The sequence below is a fragment of the Prionailurus bengalensis genome, chromosome D3 (genome assembly GCF_016509475.1).
Source record: "Prionailurus bengalensis isolate Pbe53 chromosome D3, Fcat_Pben_1.1_paternal_pri, whole genome shotgun sequence".
NCBI classification, from domain to species: domain Eukaryota; kingdom Metazoa; phylum Chordata; class Mammalia; order Carnivora; family Felidae; genus Prionailurus; species Prionailurus bengalensis.
The window spans coordinates 20841604-20867718 of NC_057356.1; the positions used below are offsets into that span (position 1 = coordinate 20841604).

The window sequence follows — 26115 nt, forward strand, 5'->3', positions numbered from 1 at the left end:
CAGCTCAGGTCATGATTTCATGGTTTGGTTCGTGGATTTGAGCCCCACATGGGGCTCCACCCTGGTGGTGCAGAGCCTGCTTGGGATTCTGTCTCTCCCTCTCTCCCTGCCTCTCTCAAAATAAATAAATAAACTTTAAAAGGGAGACCTTGGAGGTCTCACACTTTGTGTTTCAAAACTTACTACAAACCCACCTACAGTAATCAAAACAATGTGGTACTGGCTTAAGAACAAACACACAGAACAATAGAAAAGAAAAAGATCCCAGGGGAAAAAAGAAAAAAAAAACCTTGTTTGCGGCACTAAATTATTTTTTATAAGGGTAAAAGGTCACTCAACAGGGGAAAAAAAAGTCTTCAATAAATAATGCTCAAAAACTGGATATGCACATGAAATTGGACCCTTGCCTTACATCATGTTCAAAAATTAGATCATATTCTAGATCTAAGAACTAGAACTATAATACATAGGGTAAAATTTTTGTCATTGGCTTGGTGATGATTTCTTGAATATGACACTAATAGCACAAGCAAAAAAAGAAAAAAATAAGAAAAACTGAACTTCACTATAATTTTTTTTTCAACGTTTATTTATTTTTGGGACAGAGAGAGACAGAGCATGAACGGGGGAGGGGCAGAGAGAGAGAGAGACACAGAATCGGAAACAGGCTCCAGGCTCTGAGCCATCAGCCCAGAGCCTGACGCGGGGCTCGAACTCACGGACCACGAGATCATGACCTGGCTGAAGTCGGACGCTTAACCAACTGCGCCACCCAGGCGCCCCAGAACTTCACTATAATTAAAAATTTTGTGCAAAAGACACTATCATAGGAAATAAAATACAATCCATGGAATGGGAAAAAACTGCTTTCAAACTCTCTGATGAGAGATTAACATCCAGAATATCTAAAGAACTCCTACATTTTCAACAACAAAAACAAAAACAAACAATCCAATTCTAAAATGAGCAGAAGACTTGAATAAACATTTCTTCAAAAATATATACAAATAGCCAATAAGCACTTGAAAAGATGTTCAACATCATTGTTGCACTAAAAGTAGAAATCAAAACCACAATGAGATACCACTACACACCTACAAGGATGGCTATAATTTTAAAAACTGAAAATAACACATGTTGGTGGGTTTATGGAGAAATTGGAAATCTTGTGCATTGCTGCTGGGAAAGTTAAATGATGTGTAAAAAAAAGCATGGTGGTTCCTTAAAATGTTAAACATAGAATTATCATAAAACCCGGTGATTCTAGGGGCGCCTGGGTGGCTCAGTTGGTTGGGCAGCCGACTTTGGCTCAGGTCACGATCTCGCGCTCCGTGAGTTCCAGCCCCGCGTCGGACTCTGTGCTGACAGCTCGGAGCCTGGCGCCTGTTTCGGATTCTGTGTCTCCCTCTCTCTGACCCTCCCCCATTCATACTCTGTCTCTCTCTGTCTCAAAAATAAATAAACATTAAAAAAAATTAAAAAAAACAACCCAGTGATTCTAATTCTAGGTGTGTACTCAAAAAATTGGATGTAGGCAAACAGATACTTGTACACCAAGTTCATAGCAGTAGTATTCACAATATCTAAAAAGTACAAATAACACAAATGTTCCTTAACAGATAAATAGGTAAACAAAATGTGATATATCCATGCAATGGAATATTATTCAGCTTTGCAAAGGAATCCAGTGCTGATACATGCTACAGCATGGATGAATCTTGAAAACATAATGCTAAGCAAAATAAATCCAACACATAAAGGCAAATATTATAAGATTCCACTTATTTGAGGTACCTAGAACAGGCTAATCTATAGAAGGTAGAACAGAGGTTACCAGAGGCTGGGAATAGGGAGGAATGAGTTTTATTTATTAGGTGCTGAACTTCTGTTAGGGATGATTACAAGTTCTGAAAATGATAGTGGTGATGGTTGCACAACATTGAGAATGTACTTAACACCCCTGAATTATACACTTAAAATATGACAACAATGGGGACCCCTGGATGGCTCAGTCAGTGGAGCATGCAACTCTTGATCTCGGGATTGTGAGTTCAAGCCCCACATTGGGCATGGAGCTTGCTTTTAAAAAATGGCAACAATGGCAAATTTTATATTATCCATATCTTACCACATTATTTTAACAAAAAATATGGAGGGAAAAAAATAAAATAATTTACTTTTAACTTTAGGCAGTCAGTAGGGTCCTGGGTCCCCAGATAAACAAAATATGGTATATACATCCAATGGAATATTATTCAACCTTGAGAAGGAATTCATTAGAAATACAAGTCACTATCACATGCTTTTAGGTTGATTCACTCATTGTCAAAACCGGCCCCGTCCCACAACAGCCCTGCTTGTAGAGCCACTTCCCTTTCCTACATGGGCCACCATGATCCTAATGTGTCATATAAAGCCCACTTAGATTACCTGTTCAAAGAAATATAGGCTTTGAAACCCATGAAATGCACAATTAACTTCATTTTCAAGGGATAAAATTCCTTGGTCAGGAATCGTCTGTTCCATGAAAGACTCTCACCCCATCCTTCTTGGCTCTTTTCTTGACCTTTCACTCTGTCCTTCTTCTTTCCTTGTCCCTTTCATCTCTCCTTAATCCCCACTCAACCTGATCAAATCTTAAAAACCCATCTTTCCTTTCAGTGAACTCCCCACTCTTGACCTGCAATTCTTATCCCATTTCTTATCTTTCACTGCTCATTCCCACTTTCCATAAGACTTAGGTCAATATTGACTGCTGGAAGACCAGGGTCTCAGAGTTTCAAAGAAGAGGTTTAAAGGTCTTCCATGCCCAGGAGTTTGTTCTGATAGCATGCCCCACCTGCTCAAGGCTGATTATTAACCCAGAGCTTATATAAAGAAAGGGCCATCCCTGGGATGGGAAAGTACCATGGCCATGGCCAGCACGTTAAGCCCCAGCACCATGACTGGGACCCTGGGTCCTCCTGAGATGTCAGAGCGCATCCAAAATGCTGCTGACATCTCTGTCATTGTCATCTATTTCATGGTGGTGATGGCTGTCGGGCTGTGGGTATGTAGGAGTCCAATGGGGTGTTCTGGGTGGGCACCAAGTTTGGGGTTAAAATGTCTGAGGGAGGGAAGGGTGTGGTATAACAATGTGACAATGCTGAGAAAACACTAACAGCTGTCAGATTTCATTATCCTTTTCTCAGAACCATTGTCTCATGTGTGACGTAAATAATATTTACTCAGTTAATTTATTCTCCTACCAACACCGTCATTTGAACAGAGCCAGCAGTGAGAACTTCAGACATATTCTGTTTGGCGTGTCCAGTACCTGGCATAATGAATAAGGATGTTATTTTCATTATCTCACATCTTTTATTTTCCTTTGTTTTTTGCTCACTTTCTTTTTTCAAATTTTTATTTAAACTCTAGTTAGTTAACATCTAGTGTAACATTGATTTCAGGAGTAGAATTTTGCTCACTTTCTAAATGATTCAGTTGGATGCCTAATTCATTTACACTCATTCTTTCTATTTAGTAATGAGTGTAAGGCTGCAAAATTACTTCCAAGCACAGATTTACTGATACCTTTCATTTTTTTATAAATGAAAATAAACAGAGCAATTAGGACAGATGTTGAGGAATATGATTTCTTAAAGTCCCTCCATTTCGATGAAACTATGATTTTCAAGTCCTTTTAAAATTGATGCTATATCACAGTTTCTAAGACAATGTTTCTCTTTAAGAGTGTTGAAAAAGTGACCACTATGAACATTCTGACCAGAGCATCTGTAACATCCTGGGTGAATTTGCGGTGTTTGACCCTCACATGTCTTCCTTTCTGCTTAGGCAATGCTGAAGACCAACCGGGGCACTGTTGGAGGCTTCTTCTTGGCTGGTCGAGATATGACCTGGTGGCCGGTGAGTGCGCCAGAGTTTCCCAGAGATAAATTTCCTATGTGTGTGTTTAAGAGTAAATAAAGAAGACACTGGGAATGCTGATAGTTTCTGAAGTGCATTGGTTGCCTACTTGCTGGTGTCTCTTCCTAAATCCCTGACCCCAGAGTTCTATTCTGCCATTCCAGTAAATGATAGTACATCACCTATTATGAGAGCAAGTATAGTGTGGCATTTGAGAAGACTCACTTAATCTCTGTGTCATATTCTTTTTCCCTGGTCCTCATCAAGAATCTTCTGCCTTAAGCTCCTTACCATCCCCAGCACATTCCTTCTTTGCTCCCAAACCCGAACTAGTGCCACCCCTCTTGTTTGGATGAACATCCCCCTCTCTGCTCTCCTCCTTCAACACCCAACTCAAGCCCTGCTTCATCTGAGAAGTCTCACCCTGCATTCCAGCCTGTCTAATCCTTATAATCCATGCAGTTATGATAGTGGATGTGTGTGTTCTCTGTGATGTTGTGTATGGTGTTATCTCTTTGACTCTTGCCCAGTTGATCTCTTCCTTTCTGGGTTTTTATGTCTGGCCTCCTTGGCAAGAGTCCCATTGCACCAAAGAGTGCATCTTCTTCTCTGAATCCATACTGTGTCAGCAGTCAGTTGGGTATACAGTGGATGCTCAGTACATTCTTCCTTCATGAATCTGCTGACTAAATAGTATGAATGGAAGCAGAGACTGGGAAATGACCTGGCAAGAGTGGTTGAAGCAGACAACCTCCAAGCTTGAAATGGATTTTAATTGGAATGTCCAATCAAGCATTGCCTTCTAAGGACTGTTTCCGTGAAACATTCAAGACTCAACCAATCCTATAGCCAAAAATGAGCTCAATTCCAACCCCTAGCTCCAAATGTCTGAATAGAAAAGATGACTTTACAGAGGGCTGAAAAGATGGGAATGGAAGAGTGGGCATTGCAGTAACCCTACACCCCAATTGTGCTTTGTGAGGACTAGAGCTCATCCCTGCCTACTCAAGAAGTTTCTCTTGATCTTTGAGACTTAAGAACAGTTGACAATGTGATATAAAAGGAGGTGGATGACGGGGCGCCTGGGTGGCGCAGTCGGTTAAGCCTCCGACTTCAGCCAGGTCACGATCTCGCGGTCCGTGAGTTCCAGCCCCGTGTCGGGCTCTGGGCTGATGGCTCAGAGCCTGGAGCCTGTTTCCGATTCTGTGTCTCTCTCTCTCTCTCTGCCCCTCCCCCGTTCATGCTCTGTCTCTCTCTGTCCCAAAAATAAATAAAAAACGTTGAAAAAAAAATTTTTAAAGGAGGTGGATGAGAAAAGAGTCCTTAAGGCCAGAATTATTCATAGGAACTTCTTCCTACCCAACTTTGCAGTCCTTGAGGATGACTGAAGGGGCCAACAGGAGCTCTGGCAGTTCCTAGCCAAGGACAGGCTCAACCCAGAGCACCCAGGTAGATAAATTAAAGTTCCCCTAAGGCAGGGGTCAGCAAGCTTCTCTGTAAAGTGCCAGACTGTAAGTATTTTAGTTTATGAGCCATACAGTCCATTGCAACCACACAACTCTGCTGTTGTAGCACAGAAGCAGCCATAGTGAATATGTAAAACCAACAAGCATAACTGTTCCAATGAAACTATTCATGAACACTGAAACTTGAATTTCATATAATTTCATACATCACAAAGTATTAGTCTTCCTTATATATTTTTAACCATTCAAAAATGTAAAAAAAAATTTTTTTTAGCTTACCAACCACACAAAAACTGGTAACTGGCTGGATTTAGCCCACAGGATTCCTGCCTTAAAGAGGTATGATGGAAAATCTCAACATTTACCTGCTTTAAAGAAATCTGATTTGGGTCTTTTAACTCTGATCCTAGTCTGTTCCCTTGGATTGCAGATGGGCGCCTCTCTCTTCGCCAGTAATATCGGCAGTGGCCACTTTGTGGGGCTGGCTGGGACGGGAGCAGCTTCAGGAATCGCCACTGCAACATTTGAATGGAATGTAAGTGACCTAATACGCTTTTTCCTTTAAATCCAAACTCTATCCAGGTATGTTCTTCTGGGAGTCTGTATAGGGTATATCTTTCTTTTATTTCTAGTTTTCCTTCTAACCAACCCCTAGTTTGAAACGCAGAGTCTTCTCTGAATGTGGCCCCATTCTGCCTGCCTGGGACAATCCAGTCTCATTCTCTACTTCTGAGATTTTGCTCAAGCAGTATTCCCACCAGGAATATCATTTCTATATGATTGAATCCCCACTTTCACTTGACCTCCTTGATCATTTTTAGTTCTCACTTGTTTCTTTCCTTCCTGAGCTATTACACTACGTGTCCGGCTCTGAATTAGATGCACAGAATAAAAACATGTAAAAGCAATGATCCCTTCTCTTGAGAAGCTTATATCCCAGTGGGAGAGACAGATACACATTCACTATGGTGTAGGAAGTACAAGGAGAGAAGCACACATTGAGTGTTGGGAGAGCTCACACAGGAGGGAATCTATCCTAGATGAAGGATGAGACTTGGCACATGTTAAGGGAGATGGCACTCATCCATTCGGATAGATGAATAGAAATTGACCAAGTGGGACTTGGCTAAGGACATGAGAGCTGAGTAAGGAGTAAATGATTTAAAGATAGTAGATAGAATCTAAAAGACTTTGTGTTTGAGTTCTTAATTGTTCTACTGCCATTTTACCAGTAGAAGCTGTGTCCCCTTAATTAGACACGAAGTCCTTTAAGGGCAGGGATCAATTCTTCTCATATCATTCATATCACCTCATCATCTAGCCCTTGTCTGGGTACATGCATTAATATTTCTTGAGGTGCCTGAGCTTTTTCTGTTCTTGTATCCCTTCTGGTGTTTGCAAATACACATTATGCATTTCGGTCAGAGGAAGATGTTTATGTGGAAACAAGTCAGATCACAGTGAAAGTATAAACAGACCATGCCTGAATAGACTCAGAAAATGACCTTGAGTCATCCAAAAATACCTGTACCCATCCCTTGTTGAAGATTTTCCCCTTAGCTTTGCTTTAGTAGTATCAGGGACTCCAGAATGGACCCAGTCTCCAGATATGCCCTATGGCCCATGTTTTGTTTTGATAGTGCCATAAACTGGACAACATGCCCTATGGCCCCAGTGGGTGTGATTATCAGGTTGCCAAGGGTCTAGCTCTTTTAGCCTGTGACCTTGGGCTTCCTTAATCTCTGTGAGGCTCAGGTCCTCCCTCCATAAAACAGGAATAACTACTTACCTTATCTGCCTCATCTGGTTGTTATGAGGACAACACAAGTGATATATGTGAAGACTTTGTATATATTAACATTAATGCAAGATTATACTATTACCATTATTATATGTGGCATGACTTGGGAGACAGTAGGAATATTCTTCTTTCATCAAACTGCTTTCTTATTGCTTTGTCACTCTATATATAACTTCTCCCATTCAAGAATTATTCCTGTTGGGGGCACCTGAGTGGCTCAGTCAGTTGAGCATCTGACTCTTGGTTTCAGCTCAGGTCATGATCCTAGGGCCGTGGGATCAAGCTTCACATAGGGCTCTGAGTTAAGCATGGATCCTGCTTAGGATTCTCTCTCTCTCTCTCTCTCTCTCTCTTTATCTCTCTCTCCCTCTGCCTCTCTCCCCCACCCATGCTCTCTCTCTCTCTCTCTCTCTCTCTCTCTAAAAACAAATAATAATAAATTAAAAATAAAATAAAAACTATTTTTAAAAAGAATTATTCCTATTGGCAAAAATAGTATGAACTTCCTGGGTCCAGCTGGTCTCAGATCTCTTATCTTCTGTATCTAAATTACAGAAACAGAGGGAAAGAATCTGTAACTGTCTTGGGCTCATAATTGGTTGAGTGGGACAGGATCCATGCAAACTTACTTTGTTTTCTGATTCAGAGGTCATGAAGTGATAAGTCCCACAAGCCAAGCCCCTCGAACTTCACACTGTTTTCTGGGATTTTGTAGGCTTTGCTGCTGTTGCTGGTTCTAGGATGGTTCTTTGTCCCCATATACATCAAGGCAGGGGTGAGTACCTGCAGGTGTTCTCAGTTCTCATCTGTCAGGCATTCATTTATTCACTCATTCTTTCTGCTCAATCATGAAACCTGGGTAATATCACTTGTCCCAGGATTTCTGGGCTTACATTTACATAAATCCACTAAATGCTACCAGATTGCTCTTCAAAGTGGCTGCAGTCAGCTGTCCTCTTTCCTATGACTATTGTGAGGGTTCCCATTTTCCCACATCCTCACCAACACATGTTATTTTTCTTCATTCTAATTTTTGCCATTCTGAGATTTATAGTTTCTTTTTTTAATTAGGAGTGGGATATACCATAGCTCTGTGAGCTCCCCTTCAACCCAGGTATCACCAACCACTGTTCTGCCTTTCCAAGCAGACCTCCCACATTTATTCTTCTACTGCTGGTACTCAGACCATGGAGTGCTATATCCTGGAATAATTCCTGGGATTAGGGTGTTCAGGGGCAAGCCTTCTGGCTCATACCTTTGCAGGTCACCATATATTCTCCTTTTGCTCATCCTGGGTCCCTTCTAGTACCAGGTTTGAACAATTTCTGTAGAATGATGCTCTCCTTGGTAAAAGGATCAATGCCACAGAACTCATGCATGTGTTTTTGGAAGTGGTTTACCATGTTTGAGGTTTCTGAGCCACCAAGAGTTATCCTTTTTGTTTTTGATATTATACAAATATTTATTTAATGCTCTTTTAAATTGGAGGAAATTAAATCATAAGCTTAATCTGCTATAAAAAACTAGCAAGCTGCACCTTTTATAATACACATCACATAGTTGATCTCATATTTCAGTAATAACCTCAGACTTTTTTCCAATTAGAGATTTAATTTAACTCTCTTCTCTTCAATAAACATAATCACATAAATATATACCCAAATAAGTGCAAACCTGTGCAGCCACTCTGGAAAACAGTGTGGAGATTCCTCAAAAAATTAAAAATAGAACTACCCTACAACCCAGCAATTGCACTACTAGGTATTTATCCAAGGGATACAGATATGCTGTTTTGAAGGGGCACATGCACCCCAATGTTTATAGCAGCACTATCAACAATAGCCAAAGTAAGGAAAGAGCCCAAAAGTCCATCGATGGATGAATGGATAAAGAAGATGTGGTATATATATAGTGAAGTATTACTTGGCAATCAAAAAGAATAAAACCCTTGCCATTTGCAACTACGCGGATGGAACTAGAGGGTATTATGCTAAGCAAAATTAGTCAGTCAGAGAAAGATAAATATCATACAGCTTCACTCATATGAGGACTTTAAGACACAGAAGAGGTGAACACAAGGGAAGCGAAGCAAAAATAATATAAAATCAGTGAGGGGGACAAAACATAAGAGACTCTTAAATGTGGAAAGCAAACAGAGGGTTTACTGGAGGGATTGTGGGAGGGGGATGGGCTAAATGGGTAAGGGACATTAAGGAATCTACTCCAGAAATCATTGTTGCACTATATGCTAACTTGGATGTAAATTAAATCATTGTTGCACTATATGATAACTTGGATGTAAACTTGGATGTTGCACTATATGCTAACTTGGATGTGTGTATACACACACACACACACACACACACACACACACATATATATACCCAAATAGAGGTGGATGGGAGATGGGCTAGATGGGTAATGGGTAGTAAAGAGGGTAACTGTGATGAGCATTGGGTGTTGTACATAAGTGATGAATCACTGAATTCTACTCCTGAAACCAATATTGCACCATATGTTAACTAACTAAAACTTAAATTAAATATATACATATATGCCAAATATATATTTGCAATTTGTTTTATTATCAATTTATTATGTAACCATTAATTGTGGTTCATTATTTTTAAGTAATATTGTTTTTACTGGCCTGCAAAATTATTGATGAAAATAATAAAAATTATTTGTTGAACATCTACCATGCATTTGGTGTTGTTGTGGGTATTTTACATATACCTTCATATTAAATCCCTACTTTATAGATGATAAAAAGGAGGTTTGGAGAAATTGTCAATTTCCAAAGGTCTCACTTGTAGTAAATGTCAGACCTGGGAATGGATCCTAAGATTGTCTGATTCCAATGCCTGTGTTTATTCCAGGCTTTCTGTTCTCCCAAGGGACTGTGTTTTACTCACCTCTGTATTCCTAAGGTACCAGGTACAGTTACAGAAGTGCAGATGCACATAAGTACTTAGTAAGTGTTGAATAATCTGAATGCGCTGGGTTCTGAAGGTGAATCCCTGTCGATGTCTGTCTCTGCAGGTGATGACTATGCCAGAATATCTGAGGAAGAGGTTTGGTGGGAAGCGACTCCAGATCTACCTCTCTGTCCTCTCCCTCTTCATCTGTGTGGCTCTGAGAATCTCAGTGAGTTCAGTGTGCCTGGCATTCTTGCTTCTTGCAATTACCTTGGTGAGACTAGAATACTAGAATCAGAGAAATGAGTGTATAGACTATCGATAGCCCTGATAGGTCTAGCCATATGGATATCTTAAACTAGCTAGGGCCTTTCTACTAAGGAGTTTTAGAAACCCTAAATTCAGTTACAAGTCATGAGAGACTCCAGAGTATAAACCACCTTTTCATTAAGGATATGAAAAAACAATGTACAGGAGGAACAAAATGTTTCATTCAAGTAACACAGTTATTAAGTAGTAGAAAGGAGGAGGATTCTCTAGTCCCCTGCCTTTCTATATACAATAACCTCTTTATTCTCTTTGTTGGAAAGATTTATGTTTATATTTTCATCTCATTGATTACCTGGCACATGAACCAGAAGGAAAGTGCTTTGTATTATTATAATGACTTCTTAAATTTACTCTGTCTTATCTAAGACTGTCCCTATAGCACAGATGTCACAAATAAATGTCAGAAGATTTCTAAAGTTGTTGGAAAGTTAAATTCCTTGGAGAAAAGAAAGAAATTTGAAGAGTCAGTAATACATGTAGAAAACAAAGAATAACATTTGATCCTCATGTATTGGTGACTAATGAAATAATTTTCTCCAAGTTTATAGTCTAGGCAGTTCATGAAAGAAGAAGCTGAAGTGCATTTTTGTTTTTCTGTTGAGTCATTCTTGTAAATAAACCAGTTGCTCTGATTAGATGGCATGAGATTCTTAATACAACGTGAGCATTTTCCACACTCACTGTATATTATTGAGTATCTGTACTAGGGGTAATAAATATTCTTATGCACTAGGAGTTCACTATATGGTTAAGAATATAAGAATTATAGGGACGCCTGGATGGCTCAATCAGTTAAGTGTCTGACTTTTTATCTCAGCTCATGTATTGATCTCAGGGTTGTAAGTTCAGACCATATTGGGCTCTGCACTGGGTGTGAAGCCTACTTTAAAAAAAAAGAATATAAGAATTATACACATGAAATCATTAGCACTTTATGACGGTATATGAAAATATATCAAGATGTGAACTGGAATAGACTGTGTGGACAAGCATAGGAGACATTCTAGGGACACCCAGGAAATGGAGTGGTCCCTGCTGGGTAGAAATGGAGGCATGGTGGGGGGGGGGGGTGCTTAAACAAGTCCTCAAGATAAGAAACTTAGGAGAGGCCAAGCAAAGCAGAGAAGCCTATATATTCCACAAGTGGGTGGGATTCAGTGATCTCCCGTTTTTCCTCTGGCTCTGACATGTACAGCTTTGTGATCCTAAAGAATGTGAACAAGGTGCTGGAGCAAAATGGGACCCTGAGGAATGCAGTCTCCTGAAGTGGAAGGTTCCTAGTGGCAGGGAATGGATGGATTCTTGGGGAGCTGGATGGAGGAGCAGGAAAGGCAAAGAACATGTGTGTAACTTAGCTGGAAAGACACGGTGGCAGCAGTCCATTCTTACCTACGAGGCTATGTTTCAAGTGATATTAATAGTGATTAATCTTAGACATGACCTTTTGTGTATTATTACACTTTGATAGCAGAGTCTGTCTTAGTTATTCATTAAACAGCTCATTATGAGGAGTTAAAACAGGGTAACTTTCAGTCTCCCCTGCATCAGGTTTGAAAGAGATCATCTTATTCACTGGTTCTCAACCTCCACTAATACCTATACTGAGAATCATAGCAGACCTGGTGCATCTTGATCCCTAAATATTTCAGTCTGAATGTCTTACACACACTGATATTCTTTTAGAAAACCACACTGCAAATTTTAAGATCAGGAACTTAATCTTGATACAAACATACATAACCTGCAGACTTTATTCAGATATGACAATTGTCTTAATAATATCTTTTAACAGCAAAAGAAAATCCTGTAGCATTAAATGCCTTCCTTTCATGAGAAATATTTTATGATCATTGTAAATGTAATTAATTCCATTGAATTGTACATGCAAAAATGGCAAGTTTTATGTTATCTTGCCACCATAAAAAAATCATTGGTAATATGTTTATATATCATTTTGTAAATATTAATTTAATGTTTTCATTGTACTATATAAGAGATAAGAAAGTCAAGAAACTCATAATATGATAATATGTGTTTTCATATGTAAATGATTCAGCATGAATATACAAGCCCTAATGCTGTGGTTGAATAACTCCCCACTATGTAAATCTGTATGAACATGACAGCTATAAATGCAGACAAATGCAGGTGTGTTTTATGGCAATTGAAATGCAATGAGTGACATCTCAGTAGGTGATATCTATTCTAAAATGGTAAATAATTTCTTTGCAAATATCCAATTTATAAAAAGTTAAATCTTGCCTCAGTTTACATAGTGGTTGAACTCCTTGTAAACCCAGTGATAAAGTTGCAGAAAGTACTTTGGGTTTGTAACTCAGTGTTAGGTTCAAGAATAGGCTTTTCACCCATACAAATACCTACTGGGATGATAAAACATTAGGTTTTATTTCAAATATTAGGGGGGAAAGTTAACCATATACTGTGACACCACTTCCAAATTCATGTTCTACAAAGAAACCTACCTCTAATTCTTCTAATTCTGAATCCTGATATCTTATCCTTTCCTTTACCTCAGTCATGCTTTCCTTTTTCTTCAATTCCATCCTTATAATCACTCTTTGGCACATAGCCTCAATTTATTTGCATGTCTTTCCTTTCATTGAACTCCCCTAGAAAAACTCCAAACCTGGTTTAATCCAGCTTCCCACTTACTCTGTGCATGCACCCAGGAATTTTACTCCTGTGTTTCTAACATGCTTATGTGATGTTTCTAGGGTTTTGGTTTGGTTTGGAGGTTTTGATATGGAATCTGGGAGGATCAGAGTTGAAGGGGCAGATCCAAGTGGGGCTAGCACAAGTTTGTGTTGAAGATCCAGGAGGCCGGAAAGCACACTTTGGGACACAGGGATCCAGGTAGTGCAGGGTGCACATGATCTTACATCTTAAGGTCTCTCTGTAGGACCCCTTCCTGGTCTCTAAACCTCAACCAATAATCCTTTTATTGTATTTCTTAATGATTTTTCTCTGGTGCTCTCAATAACTGTCCTATGATCCACAACCTTTTTTAACTACTAGTCCTTTGCCTCTTATCAAAACATCTCATCTCCCTTTTTATCTAGAAAATTTAAGCATGAACCACTCATCCCCCACTTAAAAAGTCTACATTTGCCTCATTCTTTCCTTCTTTACACCAGTCTGAAGATGAAGAGTCTTCCTTTTTGTAAAAGGCTAACCCTTGACCTTATGCCTATTCTTGATCCCATCTCTTCTCAATGTTTCTGGCATTTGCTTCATAATTACCCCCTCTATGTTTTCCTGTTATTTTCTACTATCCTAAGTGTGCTCAAGTATCTTCCTCATTAACAGAAACCATTGCTTTACTGTCTCATACTACTCTACTTTTAATCATTGTTTCTCTGCTGACAATCATGAAAGAGTAGTCTATGCAAGCTATAGCATAGACATTTCTTACTTTCTGTTCACTCACCCTTGTTCCTATCTATGATCAGTCCAATAATTAATCCCCTGAGGATTAGATCTGGCTTCCAAGGAGTTCATAATTGTATTGCAGAGATGTCATGTATAGATACAGCAAATATTAGTGGGAAATCATCACTAAAGAGCTAAATGATGCGGTACATGTGTCTTTCCCATCCTAACTATTCCCTTTTTAGTCAGACATATTTTCTGGAGCCATATTCATCAAGCTGGCCTTGGGATTGGACCTTTACCTGGCAATCTTCATCCTCTTGGCTATAACTGCTATTTACACGATCACTGGTAAGTTTGCTGCCAGTTTATCTCAGTCATGCTGTCTTCTGCTGATCTCACACCAACCTGCAATTAGCAACTCAGTGTTAGCCTTGTTACCACCAAGGTTATGGATATCCCTTTATTCCCACTATGAGAGTCAGGCACAGGCCCAGAAGCACAACTAGAGCAAAGCAAACAGAATCCTCAGTATTATAGAGTGACAGAATCAGCTTAAAAAACAAGACTCATCTATATGCTGCCTGCAAGAGACTCATTTCAGACCTAAAGACACATGCATATTGAAAGTGAGGAACTGAAGAAATATTTATCATGAAAATGGATATCAAAAGAAAGCCAGAGTAGCAATACTTATATTGGGTAAAAAAGACCTTAAAACAAAGACTGTAAAAAGAAGCAAAAAAGGACACTATATAATAATAAAGGACACAATCCAACAAGAAGATACAATAATTGTAAACATTTGTGCACCCAACATAGAAGTGCCCAAACATATAAAACAGTTAAAAACAAACATAAAGGAACTAAATTAATCCATTGTAATACAATAATTGTAGGAGACTTTAACACCCCACTTACATTGATGGACAGATCATCTAAACAGAAGAACATAAGGAAACAGTGACTTTGAATGACTCACTGGACCAAATGAATTTAACAGATATTCAGAACTAAAACAACTGAAACAGCAGAGTACACATTCTTTTCAAGTGTACATGGAAAATTCTCCAGAACAGATCACATACTAGGTCATAAATCAGGCCTCAACAAATACAAAAAGATTGAAATAATACCATGCATCTTTTCTGACCACAACACTATGAAACCAGAAGTCAACCACAAGAAAAATATTTGGAAATACCACAAATACATGGGGGTTAAACAACATCCTACTAAACAATGAATGGGTCAACTAGGAAATCAAGAAGAAGAAAGAAAGAAAGAAAGAAAGAAAGAAAGAAAGAAAGAAGAAAGAAAGAAAGAAAGATACAGGAGGGGCTGGGTGGCTCAGTCAGTTAAGCATCCAACTTCAGCTCAGGTTATGATCTCACAATTCGTGGGTTCAAGCCACTTGTTGGGCTCTGTGTTGACAGCTCAGAGCCTGGAGCCTGCTTCAGATTCTGTGTCTCCCTCTCTCTCTCTGCCCCTTCCCCACTTGCTCTCTGTCTCTCTGTCTCTCAAATATAAATAAAATATTAAATTTTTTTTAAAAAATACATGTAAACAAATGGAAATGAATGACAGTCCAAAACCTTTGGGATGCAGGAAAAGCAGCCCCAAGAAGGAAGTAAATAGAAATATAAGCCTACATCAAAGCAAGAAAAATCTCAAACAACCTAACCTTACATTTAAATGACCTAGAAAAAGAACAACAAACAAAACCCAAAACCAGCAGAAGGAAGGAGATAATAAAGATTACAGGATAAATAAATGATTTAAAAAAATATAACACCTCAAAGAAACGAGGATCTGGTTCTCTGAAAAGATTAACAAAATAGATCAACCTCTAGCCAGACTCATCAGAGAGAGAGAGAGAGAATTCAAATAAACAAAAACACAAACAAAAGAGGAAAAATAACAACCAACAACACAGAAATACAAACAATTGTAAGAAAACATTATGAAAAACTGTATGCCTACTTATTAGACAACTTAGAAGAAATGGATAAATTCCTAGAAACATATAAACAACAAAAACTGAAGCTGAAAGAAATAGAAAATGTGACCAGACCAATTACCAGTTATAAAATTGAATCAGGGGGCGCCTGGGTGGCGCAGTCGGTTAAGCATCCGACTTCAGCCAGGTCACGATCTCGCGGTCAGTGAGTTCGAGCCCCGCGTCAGGCTCTGGGCTGATGGCTCAGAGCCTGGAGACTGTTTCCGATTCTGTGTCTCCCTCTCTCTCTGCCCCTCCCCCGTTCATGCTCTGTCTCTCTCTGTCCCAAAAATAAATAAACATTGAAAAAAAATTTTTTTTAATAAATAAATAAAATAAAATTGAATCAGTAATCAAAAAACTCCCAACAAACAAAAGTCCAAGACCAGATGGCTTCACAGGCAAAATCTACCAAACACTTAAAAAACAGTTAATAACTATTGTTCCCAAACTATTTCTTTTTTTTTTCAATATATGAAGTTTATTGTCAAATTGGTTTCCATACAACACCCAGTGCTCATCCCAAAAGGTGCCCTCCTCAATACCCATCACCCTCCCTCCCCTCCCTCCCACCCCCCCATCAACCCTCAGTTTGTTCTCAGTTTTTAAGAGTCTCTTATGCTTTGGCTCTCTCCCACTCTAACCTCTTTTTTTTTTTTCCTTCCCCTCCCCCATGGGTTTCTGTTGAGTTTCTCAGGATCCACATAAGAGTGAAACCATATGGTATCTGTCTTTCTCTGTATGGCTTATTTCACTTAGCATCACACTCTCCAGTTCCATCCATGTTGCTACAAAGGGCCAGATTTCATTCTTTCTCATTGCCACGTAGTACTCCATTGTGTATATAAACCACAATTTCTTTATCCATTCATCAGTTGATGGACATTTAGGCTCTTTCCATAATTTGGCTATTGTTGAGAGTGCTGCTATGAACATTGGGGTACAAGTGCCCCTATGCATCAGTACTCCTGTATCCCTTGGATAAATTCCTAGCAGTGCTATTGCTGGGTCATAGGGTGGGTCTATTTTTACTTTTTTGAGGAACCTCCACACTGTTTTCCAGAGCAGCTGCACCAGTTTGCATTCCCACCAACAGTGCAAGAGGGTTCCCGTTTCTCCACATCTTCTCCAGCATCTATAGTCTCCTGATTTGTTCATTTGGCCACTCTGACTGGCGTGAGGTGATATCTGAGTGTGGTTTTCATTTGTATTTCCCTGATGAGGAGCGACGTTGAGCATCTTTTCATGTGCCTGTTGGCCATCCGGATGTCTTTTTTAGAGAAGTGTCTATTCATGTTTTCTGCCCATTTCTTCACTGGGTTATTTGTTTTTCGGGTGTGGAGTTTGGTGAGCTCTTTATAGATTTTGGATACTAGCCCTTTGTCCGATATTTCATTTGCAAATATCTTTTCCCATTCCGTTGGTTGCCTTTTCATTTTGTTGGTTGTTTCCTTTGCTGTGCAGAAGCTTTTTATCTTCGTAAGGTCCCAGTCGTTCATTTTTGCTTTTAATTCCCTTGCCTTTGGGGATGTGTCAAGTAAGAAATTGCTATGGCTGAGGTCAGAGAGGTCTTTTCCTGCTTTCTCCTCTAGGGTTTTGATGGTTTCCTGTCTCACATTCAGGTCCTTTATCCATTTTGAGTTTATTTTTGTGAATGGTGTGAGAAAGTGGTCTAGTTTCAATCTTCTGCATGTTGCTGTCCAGTTCTCCCAGCACCATTTGTTAAAGAGACTGTCTTTTTTCCATTGGATATTCTCTTCCCAAACTATTTCAAAAAAATAAAAGAAGAAGAAAAATTTCCAAGTTTATCCTATCAGACCAGTATCATCCTGACATCAAAACCAGATAAAGACATTACCAAAAAAAAAAAAATAATAACAAATAAATAAATAATAAATAAACAGAACTTTAGGCCAATATCTCTAACAACCATAAATGCAAAAATCCTCAACAAAATACAAGTAAACCAAATCCAACAAAATATATTTTAAAAATCATTCACAATGATTAAGTGGGATTTATTCCTGGGTTGCAAATATGGTTCAATATTCGCAAATCAATCAACATCACATCAATAAAAGAAAGGATAAAAACCATGTGATAATTTTAGTAGATGGATGCAGAAAAAGCATTTTACAAAGTACGACATCCATTCTTGGTGAAAAACCCTCAACAAAATAGGTTTAGAGGGAACATACTATAACATAATAAACGCCATATGTGAAAAACCCACAGCGAACATCACACTCAATGGGGAAAAACTGAGAGCTTTCCCCCCAAGGTCAGGAACAAGACAAGGATGTCCACTCTCACCACTTTTATTCAACATAGTACTGGAAGTCCTAACCACAACCTTCAGACATTGAAAAGATATAAAAGGCATCCAAATCAATAAAGAAGAAGTAAAACTTTTACTATTTACAGAATGACATGATACTGCACATAAAAAACCCTAAAGACTCCACCAAAAATCTTCTAGAACTTATAAATGAATTCAGTAAAATCACAGGATACAAAATAAATGTATGAAAATCTATATTTCTATACACCAAAAATGAAGCAGTAGAAAGAGAAATTAAGAAATGAATCCCACGGGCACCTGGGTGGCTCAATCTGTTAAGCATACGACTATGGTTCAGGTCATGATCTTGCGATTCGGTCTCTGTGCTGACAGCTCAAAGCCTGGAGCCTGCTTTGGATTCTGTGTGTGTGTGTCTCTCTCTCTGCCCCTCCCCCATTCATGTTCTGTCTCTCAAAAATAAGTAAATGTTAAAAATTAAAAAAGAAAAAAGAAATGAATCCCATTTACAATTGCACCAAAAATAATATGATATGTAGGAATAAGCCTAGCCAAAGAGGTGAAAGACCTGTATTCTGCAAACTATAAAACACTGATGAAAGGAAACAAAGACAATACAAAGAAATGGAAAGACATTCCATATTCATGGATCAGAAGAATGAATATTGTTAAAATGTCTATACTACCCAAAGCAATCTACATATTTAATATAATCTCTATCAAAATACTAAAAGCATTTTTCACAAAGCAGGAACAAACAATCCTAAAATTTGTATGGAACCTGAAAAGACCTCAAATAGCCAAAAGAATTTTGAAAAAGAAAAATCAAAGCTGGAGAAATCACAATTCTGGATTTCAAGTTACATCACAAGGCTGTAGTCATCAAGACAGTATGGTACTGGCACACCAATAATACATAGATCAATAGAACAGAATAGAAAACCCAGAAATAAACCCACAATTATATGATCATTCAATCTTTCACAAAGCAGGAAAGAATATCCAATGAGAAAAAGACAGTCTCTTCAGCCAATGGTGTTGGGAAAACTGGATGGTGAACATACAGAAGAATGAAACTGGACCACTCACTTACACCACACACACACACACACACACACACAAAACAAAATGGATGAAAGACTTAAATGTGAGACTGGAAACAATAGAAATACTTAAAGAGAGCACGGGCAGTAATTTCTCTGACATTGGCCATAGCAACTGCTTTCTAGATGTCTCCTGAGGCAGTGGAAATAAAAACAAAAATAAACTATTGGGACTTCATCAAAATAAAAACCTTCTGCACAGCAAAGGAGACAACCAATAAAACTAAAAGGGAACCTACCAACTGGGAAAAAATATCTGTAAATGATATATTCTATAAAGGGTTAGTATCCAACATATATAAAGAATTTATCCAACTCAACACCAAAAAAATAAAAAAATAAAAAATAATCCAGTTAAAAAATGGGCAGAAGACATGAACAGACATTTCTCCAAAGAAGACGTACAGATGGCCAACAGACACATTAAAAGATGTTCACCATCACTATCAGGAAAATTCAAATCAAAATTACAATGAGATTCACCTCACACCTGTCAGAATGGCTAAAATCAACAACACAAGAAGCAAGTTTTGGCAAGAATGTGAAGAAAAAGGAACCCTTGTGCACTGTTTGTGGTAATGCAAACTGGTGCAACCACTGGAAAGCAGTATGGGGTTTACTCAAAAAGTTAAAAATAGAACTACCCTATGACCCAGTAATCACACTGGGTATTTACTCAAAAAAAGACAAAAAACAAAAACTAATTTGGAGGGATACATGCACCCATATGTTTATAACAGCGTTATTTACAATAGCCAAATTATGGAAGCAGCCCATGTGTCCTTTGATAGATAAATGGATAAAGATTATGTTGATACACACACACACACACACACACACACACACACACATCATGGAATATTATTCAGCCATAAAAAAGAATGAAATCTTGCCATTTGCAGCAACACAGATGGAGCTAAGGAGTATAATGCTAAGTGAAATAAATTAGTCAGAAAAGACAAATACCATATTATTTCACTCATATGTGGAATTTAAGAAATAAAACAAATGAGCAAAGGAAAAGAAAAGAGAGAGAGAGACAAACTAAGAAACAGCCTCTTAACTATAGAGAACAAAGTGATAGTTATCAGAAGGGAGGTGTGTTGGGAATGGGTGAAATAGGTGGTGGGGCTTAAGGAGTGCACACATTGTGATGAGCAATGGGTGATGTATGGAATTATTGAATCCTATATTGTATAACTGAAACTAATATAACACCATATGTTAACTATATTGGAATTAAAATTTTTTAAAGTTAATTACTAAACTGAGAAGGAAGCATTTGACTCTGCATATCCAGAACATTTCCATTTCAAAAAAAAAATCCTCACTATTAGGTGTAAGCACCTTGACTGAAGATAATGATGTGGTAGGTACAGTGGGGAAATGGTGATTTGTCTCAGCTTTTTGTTTAGGGCCCAGATTGCCATTTGGAATCCAGCATAGCATACACATGGAAAGCCAAAATGAAATAGCAGCTCAGACATGGGATTGACAAATCCAAGGCAGCGCCCAAATAAGTACAGGATGCCTGGGCTCTGAAAGGCAGAATCAGGAGAGAAGAACTGGAGCAGTGAGTTGGTTGTTGGGATAAAGTATGCGGCAATGGTCCAAGCAGGCTCTCATGGGCCTAGCATCCAACACTTACTAACTTATGAAAATGAAACTATACAAGTTTAGTTGGAAAAAATAAAGAAAAATAACAGCTGGAACAATCAAGATAGTTCTAGAGCAATTTTCATACATATAGCATATGTTTCAAAATAAATGAAAGATGAAGACATAAGTCTTCTATTTACGATCAGCCTTGTTTTCCCATGATACTTTTAGAAGGAAATAGCTTGTTGGCTGAGAGTCTAGCAAGTCTAGAGTTGAAAAAGAAGTTGCTGTTTGCATAACACTCGAGCAAAACACAAGTCAACAGCTATACCTGGCATTCAACTTATGAAACAATGATATGTTCCAATACTAGACCAAAAATTGCTTTGCCCTATTTTTTGAGAACTAGTATACTGTGCTAAATGGAGTGAATTGAGAGATAGTTAAGGGAAAAACTTTCATGATAATGAAGTATTGCCTTTTCTTTCTTTTAAACTTTTTTTTCAATTCAAGTTAGTATATATTGTAATAATGGCTTTAGGAATAGAATTTAGTGATTCATCACTTATAACATATAACACCCAGTGCTCATCCCAGCGAGTGCCCTCCTTAATGCCAATCGCCAGTTTAGCCCATCCCCCCACCCAACTCACCTCCAGCAACCTCAGTTTGTTCTCTATATTTAAGAGTCTCTTACGGTTTGCCTCCCTGTTTATATATTATTTTATTTTTCCTTCCCTCCACTATGTTCATCTGTTTTGCTTTTTAATTATGAGCAAAATCATATGGTATTTGTTTTTGACTAACTTATTTCACTTAGCATAATATACTCTGGTTCCAAAAGTTTTGCCTTTTCTGCTATTTGGTATTCAAAAACTCACATAAGGGTGAAATTCCAGTATAATTCATAGAAACTTTGAGTCAAGGCAAGATAAGGGAGACAAGAGGGTTAATGTGACACATAAATACTAAGGAGATAATGATGCCAAGAGGAGCTTGTGGCCCAGTCAAGAACTTTTCATATATTCTCTGCTGAGTTTCTAGGGTTTGGTTTGAGGAAAACCTAAAAGTGAAGGCAAAGAGATGAGAGTACAGGGAAAAAATATCCTGATTCTTTTCTTTCTCTACACAGGGGGCTTGGCCTCAGTTATTTACACAGACACCCTCCAGACCATCATCATGCTGATCGGTTCCTTTATTCTCATGGGGTATGGTAAGTGATGACAGTGGGAGCAGTGCCCTGGGGCTGGAAATCATGAGATTTGTGTCTGTTCAGTCCATCTGCTCTTTACTACTGCTTCCCTGTTCTACATGGTCACACTTTTCGACATACGTATAATACATCATTGAAGCATCTGCCTAACTTCTTGCTATACTACCTCAGCATGAGAAAATGAGGGGGAAGAACTTTACTTTCTTTAAAAAATTATTCCTCAGTTTTAATCTTAATATGTTTGTGTTTGAAATAGACAAAATCAGTGTCACTGGGTTGATAATTTTACACAACTATTGGTGCACTGGATTCAATGCACATAAACCATTATGTAGAATCTTCATAAAAATAAGTATTAAATAGTAAGAACAGTTTAAGACAACTGACTATTAACTTCACTGTGACTGTTTCAGATGGAAATTATTAAAGTATGTTACTCCCTCTATTGTTATGCAGCAAGCACTACTGATGAATTTAACTTATAGCTTGCCTATTTTTGTTTTCTTTTATTATGCTACTTATTTAACTTTGGACAGGAAGTCCATGCATACAGTAAAAAGGATATAAGATGAAAATAAGTGTCTTTTCATCTCTCCTCTGTCCTGCAGCCACCATATTCCATCCACTCAAGCTGCACTGAATACAGTTGTGAATATTCATGAACCCTAATCACAGGGCTTGAAGATAATATGAAGCAAAAACTGACAGAACTGCAAAGACAACAAGTGCACAAAAAGAGTTGATGATTTTGACACAAAATGAATGCGATTGGTCACATATGGCTATTTAAATTAAAAAACAATAAAAAATAAATTAATCAAAATGTAAAATTCAGTTTCTCATTTGCCTAGCCATATTTCAAGCGCTTAATATATAGCTAGTAGTTTTCATATTTGACAGCACAGATATAGAATATATAGAATTCTATCATTACCGAAAGTTCTATCATTACTGAAAGTGCTGCTCCAGAGGCCATTGCTAGGACCAATTCTTTACAAACTTTCTATTTAGTTAACCAGGACTTCTTTGATATTCTTATTTATGGTTCTTTGGTGTCTGGCTTTGGTGATGGACCTCTGGCATTAACCTCTCTAAGCCTTCTCCCATCCTTAGGATGGAATCTCTCATCTTCCAGCATTCTTCATGTATTGTTGTCACAAACAATATTCCCCTTAACAGAACAATTTCCTTGTATTGTCTGTATCCTCCTTTGTATTGAGATCCTGCCTTGTACATTCATTTTGCATATAATCCCATCACAATGTTTGGCACATGCAAACATTTTTGATTCTAAATGAAATAAGTAATGAAAAAGTAAAATAATGTCAACCTCAACTCTACAGATATATGATACTCAGATGAATTTTGCACTATTTGAAACTATACTAAGTGGGCTGAGAAGCCTGGGCTCATCCTTCTTCTTTCTAAGGTTTCCATCCATTATGGTTCTTTTTTTTAGTTAATTAATTTATTTATTTATTTTGAAAGAGAAAGTGCAGAGAGAGAATCCCAAGCAGGCTCCACACTGCCAATGCAGAGCCTGATGTGGGGCTCGATCCCACAAACCATGAGATCATGACCTTAGCCGAAATCAAGAGTCAGACACTTAACTGACTGAGCCACCCATACATTCTCATTATGGTTCTTTTCTACACCTGTCTTGCCTTTCCAGCCCCCCCCCACCGTAGGCTGAGCCTCACCATTTCACCTCACCATACATAAACTGCTGCCTCTAATTTCTGCTCCTTATCTTCCCATTTTTTGTTGTAACATAGAAAGAATACAGTCAGTATTGCACCAAAAAAACAGACTGTGCATAAAGTTAAAACAGCCAGACTTTATATCAGGAACAGAGATCATTACTTCTGGTCCATTCAGAGGAGTAGGGGCTTTCTGATGGCTAATTGTTAGGCTCACTCTGTTACCTCATCTTCATGTTTTATCTCTGTTCTAGATGGTTGTGAGATATCAATATCAGTCTGTTGGATAACAATTTTTATTTTTACCATAAGCATAGACACTAAAAATTTTCAAGAGAAGAAGAAAATTTTCAATAAGAAGAAAAGTTAAAGGGTGATTGCTTCCTGTACATTGTGAAAGCATGATAGCATTACCAATGCCAGTAGTATTAGAAAGACATGAGTCCTCTGAGAACACTAAGGATTTGACCAGGCTGATTGGAGATGATTGGACACTTCCACCACAAAGGAATAATTATGAACAACAGATGTCTTAGATTTGTGTATAACATTTCATTTTATCCAATACCTTTGCAGCATTTGCTAAAGTGGGAGGCTATGAGAGTTTTACAGAGAAGTACATGAATGCCATCCCATCCATAGTTGAGGGGGACAACCTGACAATCAATCCCAAGTGCTACACTCCTCAGGCTGACTCCTTTCACATCTTCCGAGATGCTGTCACTGGAGATATTCCATGGCCAGGAATGATATTTGGAATGACCATTGTTGCTGTGTGGTACTGGTGCACAGATCAGGTGAAGTATGTGTGTGGTGTGTAAATATGTTTATGTTGTTCTTTTTCTCCTCATAGAAAAGCATCTAGTTTCTATTTTGTACACATATATACACATACACATGCACAAACACACATCATTTAAAGAGTCAAACACTTCTACAAGTCTTGTTATGATAAATAGTTGTCTGGTGTCCTGCTCTCTACTCATTTCTTGACTCTCAAAAGCAAACATTATTGACTCCTTCGGTTAGGTATTTTGGTATGTATGTTTCTTCTCTAAATCCTTGTACTCAATGCATGGCCTGTGTACCATTGGAGTGAATGTCACCTTGAAGCTCATTAGAAATAACTGTTCTCAGATGCTACCCAGACCCACTGAATCAGAATTTGCTTGTAAATTTGTTCCCCAGGTGATTTAAATAAATGTTTCTATTGATCCCTTTTGGTTTTCCAGTTTTAGGATTTTTACACTGGCTTCCAATAATGAAAGATGAGGGTTTAGCTCTTTCTTTTCTTTTTTTTTCTTTTTTTAATGTTTTTATTATTTATTTTTGAGAGAGACAGACAGACAGAGTGTAAGCAGGGAAAGGGCAGAGAGAGAGGGAGACACAAAATCCAAAGCAGGCTGCAGGCTACGAGCTGTCAGCACAGAGCCCAACGCAGGGCTCAAATTCACAAACTGTGAGGTCATGATCTGAGCTGAAGTCAGACGCTTAACTGACTGAGCCACCCAGGCGCCCCTAGCTCTTTCAATTTTTTATCTTCAATCCTCCATCTTCCAGTAAAACTAAGTCACAATTTTGGTGAGATCAGCATTCAGTGCTACCATTTTTGTGGCTACATAAATATAATCCACAGCTAAGCCACATGATATTCTCTGATTGATTTTTCTTTAGCTTTTTCTTTTCTCTAGAATAAATAAGTCTTATTTTTTGTGTTTTAAATTTTCTTGGTAATTATTACTCATTAAACACCAAGCTTTCTGCAGATTGCCTAAATCTCCTTGATGTGTACTTGCAAACACATCAAATATCCTACCAACTCTTTTTCTCATTTTCTCTTAAAACCTTTGGACTCTCACAAACTGCTGGGTTGTTCTCTGTGCCTAGTGCCCACCCTAATCCAGGACCCTTTTTACTACCATATTTGGGGTTCTCTTTGGCTCATCCTTGGATTATATATCATATTTCAAGTATCCCACATCATCTTCTTTCTTGGTTTGCTTGTTTCAGGGCAATTGAATTCTCCAGTAAGTTCCTGAGAAACACAGGAGATACATCTATTGTGAATTTGTCTTCATATTTGAAGATGTCTTCAGTCCAACTTTTCCCAAATTGATCCTCTGGCCATGTACACATTTCTAGGCCTTAAATAATTTTCCAGCCATAAATTACCATCTTTTGACTTCCACCATTGCTGTTGAAAAGCCTGAAGTTATTCTTGATCCTTTGGATGTAACGTGTCTTTTCTCTCTGGAAGTTTATCTTGCCTTTGTCCTCAGTGTTCTGAAATTTCATACAATGGCTATTGTGTGTAGGTCTTTTTTTGTTCACTGTGATGGGCTACTGTGAACAAGTTTAATATAGTAATGGATGTCTTTAATGAATTGGTGG

The 26115-nt window shown here is 38.2% G+C and overlaps 1 protein-coding gene across 2 annotated transcripts in view; it reads left to right on the forward strand.

Annotated features, from left to right (window-relative positions):
* Positions 1-2914: 2914 nt before the first annotated feature.
* LOC122469988 (solute carrier family 5 member 4) overlaps positions 2915-26115 on the forward strand; it is a 39091-nt gene continuing 15890 nt past the window's right edge. Inside the window, exons 1-8 of one of the 2 annotated variants that reach the window (XM_043557176.1) lie at positions 2915-3049; positions 3835-3906; positions 5803-5907; positions 7889-7948; positions 10216-10320; positions 14057-14162; positions 21944-22024; positions 24301-24521. In XM_043557176.1, coding sequence (XP_043413111.1) covers positions 2915-3049; positions 3835-3906; positions 5803-5907; positions 7889-7948; positions 10216-10320; positions 14057-14162; positions 21944-22024; positions 24301-24521 — 885 coding nt within the window. The remainder of the gene's footprint in view (positions 3050-3834; positions 3907-5802; positions 5908-7888; positions 7949-10215; positions 10321-14056; positions 14163-21943; positions 22025-24300; positions 24522-26115) is intronic. The other variant, XM_043557177.1, reaches the window with a different exon arrangement.